Below are 14,147 nucleotides of genomic sequence, written 5' to 3'. Positions count from 1 at the left end.
GTTCGTTTTTAGCCTTCGGTATCTACCTATATTAAGAGATAATATCGGTAACTCATAGTCAATTACAGCAATAGCTTCTGGATTTTGTTATTTTTGGCTGATGAATAAACCCTAATTTAATTTTTTTTAAAAATACTAGTTTTAAGTTCTGAAAACAATGTTTAGACTTTGTACAACGACTACTTAAAAACCTAAACTCGTAAGTCTTCCCTGTTCTGTCTTATGAATGGGGGGTCAAGCTTTCACGATTTTTTTGGGGGGAGGGGGTTAGGTGGGGTTAGAGAACTTTCAATTATTCATTGGAGGAAAAAGGGCAACATTTATTCTCTGGCCCTCACAAAGGGGTGTACAGTACCTTTTTTGTCTTTTTTTGCCCGTCTTTCAACAGGTTTTGCTGACTTTGCTGACAGTTTTTAATATTTCATAAATGATTACTTTTTTTCAGGGCATCTTTGCGATCCATGGGAACTACCCGGTCTGGCCCATTTTCTTGAGCATATGCTTTTTATGGGGACAAAGAAATACCCCTTAGAAAATGAGTACTCAAAATTTCTCTCAGAACATGGTGGTGCATCTAATGCCTTCACTGCCACAGATCATACCAATTATTTCTTTGATGTTGCTCCTGGCCATTTAGAACCGGCTCTCGACAGATTTTCTCAATTTTTCATTGAACCCTTGTTCACTGAGTCAGCAACTGGTAGAGAGGTACGTACGAATAATACGATAAACTGATAAGAGTTGAAACTCATGGTTTCCTTCAAGAAAAAACGTGCAAACCTACAAACTTACATACGTACAAAAACATGAGAAACTGATAAGAGTGGAAACTCAATGAGAAGAGACGCATGATCGCGGAAGGACCTTTGAGAAGAACGCATGATCGCAGCTAATGCCACCTATTATAATGGCCAAGTTGTAAATACTTTTCTGACTTTGCCCTTCATTAAAAAGAAAGCTGCTGCTCGTGGAGTTTTCTTATTAGTATTTTGTCTTTTAAAATTTAATTCTGCAACTAAAACGCTTTTTTAAATTTTGGTTACTATAGACTGGGGTTTGTTCTTTAGAAGGTTGACCCCAAGGCAGCAACAATGATAAGATCGGTAGGGTCATATACGAACGTCAAAATCTATCGAAGTAAGGCATAAGTATGGGAATAAATTTTAAATTATTTTTGTTTTATTCTTTGTTGTCTCAAGTCTTTAAAATAAATATATGCAAAAAATAAATATTTACGGTATTTTTAATGAAAGTTTTTATTCAATTTTTTTTCATTTCACTGGTAGAAGTAGTTGCAGCAAAGTTTCTGATTTCGTTGTATAAGTCGGATTCATTAATACAATTAAATTTTAGATTAGATTAAGTTAGAATTAAGAAAATAAAACAGATACTAACATTTCTCAATATGTAATGTAAAAGACGACTTTTATAACATTTCTACTGATAATTTTTGCTTTTTGTGTCTTTAATACACCAGGCGTAAATTCTTGGGCTAATGGGACCTTTACTTCGATACATTTGAAAAGGGTCGTATCCAGGATTTTTTTCGGGAGGGGGGGGGGGGGTTACTAAAAGATCTTTTTTTTGGGGGGGGAAGGGGTAAAAAAACTGAAAACGCATCAAAATTTTGTTTATACTCATTTTTGTTACGTTTTACGAGCCGGACAAACATTTGGGGAGGGGGGTTCAAAAACCCTTCCCCCTGGATACGGCCTTGCTTGTACAGGATGGTCTCTCAGAAGGACAAGAAACGTGTATGGCATTAACTTGAAGCTTAATGAATGTATCAATTGCTCATTTGCCCTGTTCTGCGGTGTTGCAGTGGGTTTGACCTCAGTTTGGTAATTCGAGACCCAGAGTTCGACCTCTTCTGGAGGAACCCACTGCAGGACCGAGGCAAGGATCTCAGTAGTTAAAAACCGTCGTTAATTCAATACAAAACACTCGTTTAGGCTTAATGAATCATTAGGATAGCCCCGAGAATCATTACTTTGCCCATTCCCAAAATAATTAAGATTCTCCTTTCTGGAACACAGTTAAAATGTTGTTTTTAGATGGAATGTCTTTAAGCTAGTCGGTAAAACAAGACTGACAAAAAAGAAAGAAAAATCATCAGATTTGTGAGCTATCTGAGGGCTTTTCTACCGACAAAGCGAAATATAAAATCGTTATCTGGGCTGAACATTTGCCGTTGAGCTGATAGTCTGGATTACAAAAATAATGTTCCACTGACCATTGGGATAATGAGTTTATAATCTAGAATGTGAGTTCGACAACCTGACTCAAAAAGAAAATAGCGGATTTGTAGCGTTAATTTTGCCCAGTTGAGGGCTGGGTTCATAAACTCTGTTATTCTCTTTAAATCGACTGTCCAATTTTCTAAACCGGTTTTATTAGCTTCTTGGTTCCACTAATTATTTTTAATGTTGTTTTAAGAGTCTGGTTTGTCAGTAGAACGCGCCTTTGTACTGATGTACTTGTGTACAGCGAGGAAAAGATATTGTCAGTCAGAGCACACTTTACTGTTATACGAGTTTGAAGGTAAATTGTTGACAATAGCCTATAAGAGCATAACCAAGGTGTAATCAGATGCATAAAATGTGCAAGATTAAAGGATATTAGTTTTGAAATTGTTAGTAAAAGAGATTCACATTTGTGAATTCCTATCATATTTAGGATATACTTAAGCATTTCAAAACGAAATGGCTTAGTGAACCCAGATAAAAGCATACAAATAGGCAATACATTTTACAAATAATAGGCATACAAATACATTTCAACCTCTCTAGTACCTCAGTGAAGAGATATACATTATTATTCGCCTGCCATTTAGTATAACGTCACAAAATACAAAGCTAAGTTTGTGAAATACACAAAAGACAACACCCCTTTATCCTTAGTTGAACGAATCTCACTTTCCACAGGTCTGTTAGACAGCTCTTCTTTAGTTAAATTTAGACAATTTTCTCTATCTAAAAATGGCGAGAAATAAATTTCTAACGGCGGAAACAAGGCTATTGAAATCAAAAAGTCCCTACGAAAGAGAGAGTTTTATACTTTTCTAATACCGCTAGATAAAACTGCAAAGTTTGTGATGCTAGAATTATTTGATAGATATTCCACACATATGAACGCCTCCAAGGCTTGCTCCGATTCAGTTGCTTATTTTTTAGGGCTGATATATAAAGAATATATAACTCAACATACATGGACGCATATGAGAAGTCAAATATTATTAATAATTTTTAGTTTTTGCTATTACCTTCATTCTAAAATAAGGGGTAAAATAATTAGCTCCTTGCGTATTCGTAATAAAAAGAAATAAAAAAGTAAAAGCAGAGAAAATAATGATAGGCCTCTTACTCTTAGGTGCTTAGGAGGATAGTATGGTATAATATTTGTAACCAGAGACTGAAAACAATCTTTCATATACTGCTGTTATGCAGTGTCTCTGAAGCTGGTGCCAAATAATAATAATAATAAAAAAAAAACACAGGAAAAAAATCAGCAAAATCACGTAGCACCAAACAACTTAAGAAAGTGTAGTTTTCTTTTAAATCTATATTTATTTTTGGGAACCTACAATTTCCAATGCTTGAATTTTTACGGGCGAATAGTGTTGTCAAATTTTAGGCTACTCTTTATTTTGCTTACGGTATTTATTTGGACGATTGAATGTGGCGATGCTGACGAAAATTTGATGCTGCCCTTGTAACTTCTTAATTTCTAAATAATAAAAAGAGTAATTTCTTTGTAACTCTGTAACTTCTTTGTAACTCTGTTTACTAAGTGAACTGTAAACTCTGCTTACAGTTCAGAAAGTACTGCATCTGGACATCATCACATCATCACAAGGTATTATGGAAGTTGATTTTTCTAGTAATCAATTACTTTTATTGTTCAAATACTTTTCAAATAGTATTCAAATACTTTTGATAAAGACTTGTATAAATGGACAATTGAAAACTCGAAAAGGTAATATTTCGATATAATATAACAATCAGATGGCAAATAAGCAAGGTGTACTTCGGGTCTCTAATCGGCATTTTTTTTTCAAAATATAAATCGGGCCCTATAGTTGGGCCCTGGAGGTTGGAGAGCACGGGTGACATTACAGTGGTAGCTGTTGTTATAATGTAACATATTACAGTAGATTAAAAGTGCGACCTTCAGCTTATTTAGGCGAGACTTAAATGGTATTCTGAAATATTGTTAACTATGTAATAGTTGTTCAAATGGTCATAATGTTCACAATAAAATTTTCATCCTCTTCTTGTTTGGAGTAATATAAAAACAGTTGTGCATTTTCTCTTCACGGGGATGTAAATTTTAAGCCCTCCAGTGTGTTGCTATCGCTCAGTTTGAACTATGTGTCTCGTATTATCAAGTTGAGATCAAACCAATTGTGCCGCTACAGGAATTCCATTTTTTTTTTTTTTTTTCTATATGGATGCTTTTTAATCGTTTAAAACATGTAACATGCATCTAAAACATGTAAATAAATAACAATATTTAAGGTATAGTACAAATGGATTGCAAAAAACATGAAAATAGGGGGGGGGGCATGAAAGATCAGATAAATTTAGAAGCTGCATTTGGTGATAAAATGAGTTTAGGCTTATAAATAATGCCTAAAAAGACATATTTTTCGCCTCATACAAATTTGGCTAACCTTAAAAAATTTAGAATAAATCAAACTACTGTTCTACATGCTAGCTAATCTCTATTATGATTTTAGAACTAGCCCAGTGGACAAAAATAGTATTAGCTTCGTTAGGTAAATTTGTATTAGTAAAATCTCTTTGTGAATAGGTCTTTATTTTATGCTGCTGTTTAAGGTAAATGCTGTGGACTCTGAGCATACAAAGAATATCCCATCTGATTCCTGGCGTTTGATGCAGTTGGACAGGATTACATCGAACTCTGGCCATCCCTACTCTAAGTTTGGAACAGGAAATAAAGAGACTCTAGATACATTGCCCAAAGACAAGAATGTCAATGTTAGGGAAGCTCTTTTAAAATTTCATGACGAGTATTATTCTTCAAATATTATGGGTTTGTCTATATTAGGACAAGAGTCTTTGGATAGCTTGCAGGATTTGGCTGTCAAATATTTTAAGGATGTCAAGACAAAGGATATACCTATGCCAGAATGGCCTGAGCATCCGTTTAGTGAAGAACAGAAGAAAATCAAAGGTTAGTTCTTGTATTTATTGTTTTTTGTTTCAGGGTTGCAGCTATTATTTGGTTGTATTATGAATAGAGGATGTAATATCACCGAACAGCGTCACCAGTCGTGATAGATATTGAGAAGTTTTATTTTTGCTTTTGAATCTTTATAACGTGTTTTGTAAAGAATATTTTTTTGTATTTGACCGTTTGCTTTGTGAATAAATGATTGAAGTGAGGACGGCAAGTGCTATTCGTCCGACCAATCATAAATTCATCAGGATGTAAGCTGATGTTCGAGCAAAAAACCTCTACCTAGCTGAATATAGGTTGAAATCGACTAGATAAATAAAGGATAGCAGCATTAAATATCCTTCAAATATCTAGAGTTCTACCTATGTTGTAATGGGTCAAGGCTGTTCTTGTATTTACTCACTTGTTTTACCATAAAAAGGGTAGGTCATAAGTTTTCATGCGCACAAAATGTATGATATATATGTTATCGCGAATGACCGAAATTGGTGAATGTCGACATTTACTGGTGAATGTCCGAAATATCTTTTTTTTTTCTCCTTGGATTTAGTCAGCATTGTCAGCTAACTTTTTCAATTTAATGCAAGGTTTGATCGTGGCAGGTTAGGTTAGATTAGGTTTTTAACCCGTTTCTGAGATGTATCCCACCATCAAAGGTGGCATAAGACTGATAAAGCTGATTCGCAAAGCTAATTGAATCCAAGTAGAGAGAAAATAATTTCGGACATTCACCGGTGAATGTCTAACCTCGACTAACTCGATTTTGGACATTCACAGTAACACATAGATATACTGTATGTTTTTCATACCTTGCAATCAACCATAAAGTATTGTTTTTATAATGTGTACATAACAGTTTTGATGTAAACTCCGTACATATTTATGCATGTATAAATGTTTATAACTCTGTGTTGTTGTATATCCATGACACTCTGCTCCTAAACTAAAAAAGAAAACGAACGTTTAAATCCCCCGTCCCACCAGTTTATTTATTAAATCTATTTCAAAATTAGAGTAAGCACCTCTGTTCTAACAAAAGGCTTAAATCGGCGTATAATTTGAGTCGTGAATTCTCACAAGTACTGAAAACTGTAAATACACATATGAAATTTTGGAAGCTGTCTTTGACTTACAATGAAAGTGAAATTTACTCCCAATTCAGAAGCTACTCAGTTCATGCGCTTTATCTTTCTTGATTTAATAACATGGTACTTGATTTAAATACATGGTACAAAAACTAAGATCTCGTAGGCACTGGAAGTCTCAGTATTTAATTAGTATCCTACAAAATTGTCCCCCGTCCCCTCACCTTAGCTGTTGTTTGTGCTAAAATGATTATCCTGCTTGGTTATTATTATTATTTTACGGTTCAAGTTCTTTAATAGTCAATAAAAAAAAATTAAAAACTATCAGATTGATGCCACACAGGGAGGTGAACCCGTGTGGTTTAAAACCAAGAGCTCCACGTTGAATAGTTGAATATATGACGAAGCATTATATGTACCCATAGATATTAGCTTTAACAAGTTCGTCATAAATGGAGAAAAAAAGTCTCCCCCTTGTCTCCATTTAGTGAGAGTTTTTAGTTGACTTGTTTCTTTATTTCTACGGCTTTATTTTTTACTTAAATGACTAGAACACACCATTTTGGCTGAAAATTTGATTTGCTTGACTAAAACGATTAAAATGATCTGGATTGCCGAAGCTATGGAGGGCAAACCCAAAATCAAATTTTTGTTTATTGAATTTCAGGTATTTCCCTGTGGGCAGTAGATGCTCGTGGCATTCCAAGCGGTGTGCGTCCCTCCAATCTAAAAATTTTCACAGTAGGAGGGACAACCACTGCCCAGATTTTAATTTTTTCTATCTTTGGTGGAAACGAAATAATTATTATTTTCGTTTCCGGAAATAAGTTTGAAGGAAACTTATTTGAGTTTGAAGGAAATAATTTTTGCCGTCTCAAAGTAAAGCGAAGATTGTTCTTGCGTAAAATTTGATAAATTTACGTCAAGTTTTGGACGGGAATTTTTTCTGTTACCATGGTATTGCCACCTGGGCGAGGTATAAGTACCCTTTTGTTTGTCCGAGTTGTTCCTTCGCAGAATAGGAAATATTTTTGGTCATCTAGCTCATTTAAACACATCCGTCGAACCCTATAGACCAAGGAAAGAAAGTGACGATAATTTGTTTCCTGAAAATTGAGAATTCAAGCTTAGAAGCCTTTTTTAGAACGAGAATGTCAACGAAAGGAAATATTTTCAGCGACTTCGTTTCGAAAGTATAATTTTTTACCGAATATGGCAAGATGGACCAACAATTCATTCGTGTAACATTCGTGTCACAGATGTAAAAACAGAATCAACAAATTGTCCAGAAACAATATTTGAGCTGAAAGCTGTTTAAAGCGGGACTTCCAAGAAAATCCATATGAACATTTTCCCCAAGAAAGAAGATAATATTTTTTTATTATTATTTAAGACATATAGTTTGAAGGAAAAACTTTTGTTTGATCGTAATTCAAGGGAAATTTATAGCAAAGATGTTGACGAGACATAATAATGCCCACTTGATGAGTCTTGTAATCAAATAAACCAAAATAATTTCTTTATTTCCTTTTAAAACTACCTTATTTTTCTATGTCGTGTGAGGTGCACGGAAAGGAAATTACATCAGAGCTCACAAATATCCATCTGTTCAATTTATTTTGGATTATCAGTTTTTCAAGTAAATGGACATAACTTCTTGAGTGGGATTTTATTTGCTCAAAGGGAATCGGAGAATTTTCGCCAACCACATCCCTAATTCTGTAGCTGGGGAGTTAAAGTATGTTACAATGGGGCACAACTAAACCTCTTTCTTATGGATTTTAGGGAGGCCACACAATTTTGGGGTTTTACTTGTAGAGACTGGCTATTTTAAGGCCACAATTTTGATTTTGTCGGGTGAGGTGGGCTGTCCTTCAGGGCCAGTCTCGGGGAAAATTTCTAGTTTTCTTTTTTCAAATAAAATCACACATGTACATGGGGGGGGGGGGGTGCTTGAAATATTCTCTTACAAGATTTGTGCGAAACTGGGAATAATTTAATTTGTAATTAGAGGCGGGAGCGAGAGCTAAGAATTAAGTTTAGGTGGCCAATTCTCAAGAGAACCCTATTTCCTGTGAACATATTCGCGGTTTTAGCTCAAATTTTGTGAATGTTTACCCTAAAGTGGTTCACCCCATTTACTTGAGAGGATTGTTTTATTCCTTCTGGTTTTTTTAAGGACTATTACCTGTAATCAGAAAATTTTTTTTTTTTTTTTAATTAGTCTTTAAGCTTATTTGGAAAAAATATTGTCGATTCACCTTTTGACCTGTCATAGATTACCCTCGTTCTCCAGGCACCGTGTTTCATAAATCTCCCTTGGTAAGCTAAAGTGTTTCTCATGTTGTTATGTTTTACAAATCCTTTTCTTGCAGCTTTTGTAGTTCCTGTAAGAGATGTACGAAGTCTAAACTTGACATTTCCACTACCAGCTCAGGAAAAATATTACAAATCTTGTCCCACTCATTACATAGGCCACTTAGTTGCCCACGAGGGCACAGGTAGTCTACTCTCATTTTTGAAGAAGAAAGGATGGGTTAACTCCTTATTAGCTGGGCTTAAGAGTGGTGGAAGAGGCTTTTCGTTTTTCGTCGTTAATGTAGACCTAACAGAAGAAGGGCTCGAACATATTGATGACATTGTAGCAGCTGTTTTTCAGGTGAGTGTAATCATCTATGAAAAGGGATTAAACTTCAGGGTGGGGAGGATAGATTTTGTGGCGGACATTGGCGGATCCAGAGGGGGGCGTGCACCCCTAACGTTGTCTAAAGTAGTGTAATTTACTTAATTAACGCAAGTTTGCGATAATTAAACTTGCTCCTAATGCAAGTTTATCGGATCAACCTATTTTGCCCCCCCCCCCTAAACAAAATCCTGGATCCGCCCCTGGTAACGGATGAGTATGATGGTTAGAAAAAAGTGAGTTTTAACCCCAAATTTCTGAATATCCAAACTGTCAAAGCCCTTTCACGACATTTATCCTAGGGTATCATAACGAATCTAAAAGGGAAATTTTGCCCTCTCCACGAATTTGTGTACAACTCAAACCTTTTTCAATGAAAAAATCAATTTTTTAAGGGCTAGACTCAGATATTTTTTCTTATGTATTAACGTTATTACCTAATATTTTCCACGGTAAAAAAATTATTAACCTACTGTGGGTTCTTTTTCAGTTTTATCTAATCAACTGCAAGAGGCGCTTAAGTGAACCTATTTATGTTAGTCATACAACATAGGAAGGTTGTAATCTTCTCTTCCTTTTCCTTTGTCGCCATCTAGGACAAAAGTTTTAAAAGATTTATAAGGTTGAAAGATTTAATACATTAAATTCACTGACTGAAGTTATCACAAAAAAAAACCAACTGCAGGTATTGCATGCTCATCCCGAAAAAAAAATGCAATCTTTAATACAAACTGCAAAAAATTATAATTGCCAAAAAATCACAAGATCTTAGAATTGAGAGAACAAAAATGGTAAAGCCGTCAGGTGGACAACCTTTACCACTGAGCTGTTTGCTGGAATTGAATAAACTGACATAGTACTATCAATATAACGAATACTTTCACTGCGAGTAGAGACGGAATGTTCTTGTTGACACAAGTTTGAACTTGCTCATATTTTTTGCGTAAAATTGGAATTCCATGCAAGAGCAAGCCATTAATACCCCACGAAATACATTGAACTAGAGATCTTATGCCGTTTCTAATGAGATTGATAGTTTGAGGGGTCATTGATACTGCAAGACGTGTGATACCTGATTTTGATTTCAATGTATAATGCAAAATAAAAAAGATTACGAGGTATTTTGTAAAGACTGTGAATAACACAGTGAATACTATCTAAACGAATATTTCGGCTATATCACCAACAGCTGTTTTCAGCGAAATATAATATAAAACAAACAAAAACGAAAAATTAACTTAATCGAAAACTCATTGGTAAAAAATTTAAACTAAAATCATAAAATAAATTTTGAAAGAGTATTAGCGGCCTCCTTTCACAGAGATTCAGCTAAAACTGACTAAAAAGATTATTGATTTATGATATTCCAATTGACTGAATTGGAAAATTTTCTTATTGCAGGTTTGCTCTTTTTGCAGCTTGTCTTATATCTTCGCAGGTAGTGCTGTATTCACTGTCACAATATTCCTTGCTATTTTCTTTTATTTGTATGATGGAAAGGCAGTGTGGACTTCGTCATTATTCACAACACTTACTGACTGTAATGCGCATGGACGTCATGTGTAGAACAATGGACACTTGAGCTGCGTCTAGAATATAAAAGCTAAATGTTCAGCCGTACATTTGGATGCGAGGTGACCGAGTTTGAAATAATTCCAGAATCACCATGGGAAAGAACGCTCTTCCCATGCGCGGGCAAACGCTCAAAGTTGACTGTCACCGAAACACGATTTGCTGGTGCTCACTCCTGGAATGAAACTCACCTAGGAACCCTCGATTTACTCTTTATTTTTTTAACTACTTGAGAACTAATTGTTTAGTTCTTTGTTACTCATATCCTCAGAAACATTTTGAAGCACCACAGTGTGTAAGGATTGTTGAAGAGCTGTTTTTAAATCAGGCTTGAACAATTTCACTTTTTACACTTTCCGTTGCGGTGAAAATTTTATTTAAGAACTTTTTTTTTCGGTTACGATGGGCGGTGGTTCTCTCCTTTCAAGATTGTAGTTATTGCTGCAACCATTATTATTTTATCGTTTTTGAGGGATTTTTATCATCATCCCCTTCTCAGTGTTTCTTGAAATTCATATATTTTCATGAAAGGGTAAAATTGAAAGAGAATGAAATGGATTGTCTCCTAGAGAAGCAGTGTTTATTTGCAGAAATTGTTATGGTGAAAAATGTTCGTTATTTTTATTGCTTTAATAGCTCATACAAAAGAACTAATCAGGTCATTTGTCTCTCAAAAAATTATAATCCCTTGTCTATCTAGATTTGTTACTTAGCATTAATTAGCTCGAAGATAAAATAGGTTCCTTTGTTTTTATTTATCTTGATCAATTTACAAAAAAAAAAAGATCAATCAAATAAACATAGCCATTACTAGAAAGTCAAACGACCTGTGCGTTTTGGCTCAATCGGTTAATTAAACTATGTCATCAGCAACACAAAAATAAAGACAACTAAAAGAAGAAGAAGGAAAAATAACAAAACAAATAGGATCTTTGCAAGGAAACCGCTCTCGCCCTGCATTCTGACTAGGGAGAAACTTTTTGATCTGCAATTTAAGTGAAGAAACTGATTCAGAACCCACTAATGCTGTCCGGAAGGCTATCCCAGAGGGTTACAGCAACGTATAGAAACTGATGGGCTAACTTCATTGTATTTGAAATAGGCTGGCGGAACAACATTCAAACATTGGTAAGCCTGTATTAATAACTGGTGATCCTGTAACTGATCAACATTCAAAATTCCAAAATGGCAATAACATGTAAGTGTATCACTGAAATTAGTACAATCCCCCAAAAGACGAACTGCTTTATTCTGAATTGTCTGTATTCCATTATTATTTGCATAGAAGTTACTGGCCCAAAGGAAACATCCATATACCTACTTCAATCTCCTCCATGGTTACGAAACTCTAAGTTAGTTGAGAGGTATGGAGTAACTAAGCTTGGAAGCTATGCCTTCACTAAATAAAACAACACAGGCGAAGATAGTTAGTACCCCCTGCTAATATATCGTGACAGTTGGGAGTGTATGTTTTTTATAGTGTACAGTTAATTGTGTTGCTATATAGGAACACATTTACCCTTTGGATTATTTTTCAGATTATTGACAGGGTCTCTAAAAAATCGCTTCAACGTCTTCCCTCGGTCCAAAACTTAAAATCAGTTTTGAGAGACGGAGTAGTTGCCCTAAGGATTTTGTAACTCAATTAATTGAAAATTGTACTAGTGATAATGTGAATTTTCGTAGGTACACTCTGCAGTATGTTGTGTATAGTTGAGAATTGAGAATTTATATATGCAACGAAAATATAACGTGCTATTGTTTTTATTTGTTTATCTGTGATTTTTGTTCATTTGTGGTGAAGTGAGTTTGTTTTCTTTTCTCTTTTCTGTTCTTCGCTTTCTATTCAATGCAGAATTTACTGTATAGTGGGTTTTGCAATAAATAAACAGATACGACTCATGGTTGGATAATCTTACCATGAATAATCTTTGATGCATAAACCAGGGACGAATTATAAACCATAAACCAGGTACTGCCCTAGACTATATATTTATGTTGTGCTTCTCCCAATCCAAATTATAATACAAAAATATCCCAAATACCTCGTTTCAAAAACTTGATTAATAATTTTGCCATCGAAACAAATGCTACTGAAGGAATTTATCGGCTAATAATCGTGTAGTTAGTGTTACTAACAGAGCATCAGTTAAACGGGTCTTAAACAGGTTGGGCTATTTTTCCATCCAGAAACAAAAATAATTTGATTGGCTTGCGAAAATACGTTATAAAAATTGGCAAATGGAATTCAAGTGCACCTTCTATCCGATATCTCTTTTTCTCGCTGGTACTCTGGTTCCTGAGAATCCACAATGGCTCACCTCTCCTGCATCTATTTTTGCCTTTACAATGACAATTCTACCTAGAATTAGGGAGAGGATATTTCGAAACTGGGAAGTTGGTTCTGTTTCATGAAACTGGGAAGTTGGTTCTGTTTCAAAAAGAAAAAGAGACCACATTATTTGTTCATTTTAAGACTGAAAAGTCAAAACTGCTATAATTCATCTAGTTTTATTAGTGCAATATATTTTCATCAATATCTCCTTTCAGATGAATAGAAAAGCAATTATTGAATCATTTATTGATTCACCAATTCAAAATATTGCTTCAAGAAACTAAACAGGTAGCTTTAAAAAATGCTAACGTTTGATTTTTAAAATTTGTTCCCTTTCTTCTTCTTTTCATATTCTTGTCATAAAGAAAGATTTTATTTCGCTTGTCATATTATGACAAAGCCGCAAAAAAGCAAGGAGCTGGGGGGGGGGGTCTTTAGACCAAACCTAACGTCTGAATGCGGAGATTCTTAAGATTTTACTGCTTTCAAATGTATTCTTTACTCTTTCATTAATATTCATTTTCTAAATATTACTATGTACTTTCAGTTTTTAAAACTTAATATTTACTTCCCTTCCTTTTATTTACTGCTTCCTTTTAAATGCACTCTTTTCATAAGAATAGAAAGGCAATTATTGGATCATTTATTCATTCTTCAATTGAACAATTTACTTCAATAAACTGAACGGATAACTTTGAAATTGCTAATGTTTGGCTTTCAAATTTTGTTTCTTTTCAGTTTCCCCAAATTCTATTTTCTATTCTTCAAACTTTCAAACCAATTTATCTCAAAATTTATTTTCTTTTTCTTGCCATGCTATTACAAAATGCAAAATGGAAGGGGTTGGAGTCGGGAGTTCTTTGGGCCGACAAGAGCGTTCGGATGCTGAGATTTTTAAATTTTACCATATTTCATCTATTTATCAGATTTTTTTCGAACGCACATCAATATTTATTGTGTCGAACATACAAGACGAATGATGAATTCTATTGTTATTGTTGAATTCTAATGTTAATAAATTTTTCATTTCAGTATCTAGAAATGCTAGGGAAGGACGGACCCCAAGAGCATATATTCGAGGAATGTAAGCAGTTGAGCTCAATACAGTTCCAGTTCAAGGACAAAGAGAGACCTATGTCTTACACTTGTAAACTTGCAGCTGAATTACATACCTACCCCATGGAAGATGTATTAAGTTGTAAGATATGTTTTTTCATATCTTTTTTTTATAGTACGAAACATCTTTCTTATTCTTAATTAATAAAAAAAA

General features: G+C 34.5%; 1 protein-coding gene across 2 annotated transcripts in view; it reads left to right on the top strand.

Annotated features, from left to right (window-relative positions):
* Positions 1-14,147, top strand: part of Ide (Insulin degrading metalloproteinase) — a 61,761-nt gene that overhangs the window by 21,338 nt on the left and 26,276 nt on the right. For both annotated transcript variants that reach the window (XM_089088210.1, XM_089088212.1), the window contains exons 3-6: positions 446-708; positions 4,839-5,196; positions 8,663-8,946; positions 13,910-14,075. In XM_089088210.1, coding sequence (XP_088944336.1) covers positions 446-708; positions 4,839-5,196; positions 8,663-8,946; positions 13,910-14,075 — 1,071 coding nt within the window. The remainder of the gene's footprint in view (positions 1-445; positions 709-4,838; positions 5,197-8,662; positions 8,947-13,909; positions 14,076-14,147) is intronic.

Source organism: Artemia sp. Qi Xiang Cuo, chromosome 4, assembly GCF_049724085.1.
Source record: "Artemia sp. Qi Xiang Cuo chromosome 4, ASM4972408v1, whole genome shotgun sequence".
NCBI classification, from domain to species: Eukaryota; Metazoa; Arthropoda; class Branchiopoda; order Anostraca; family Artemiidae; genus Artemia; species Artemia sp. Qi Xiang Cuo.
This window is presented reverse-complemented; position numbering and strand designations above follow the sequence as displayed.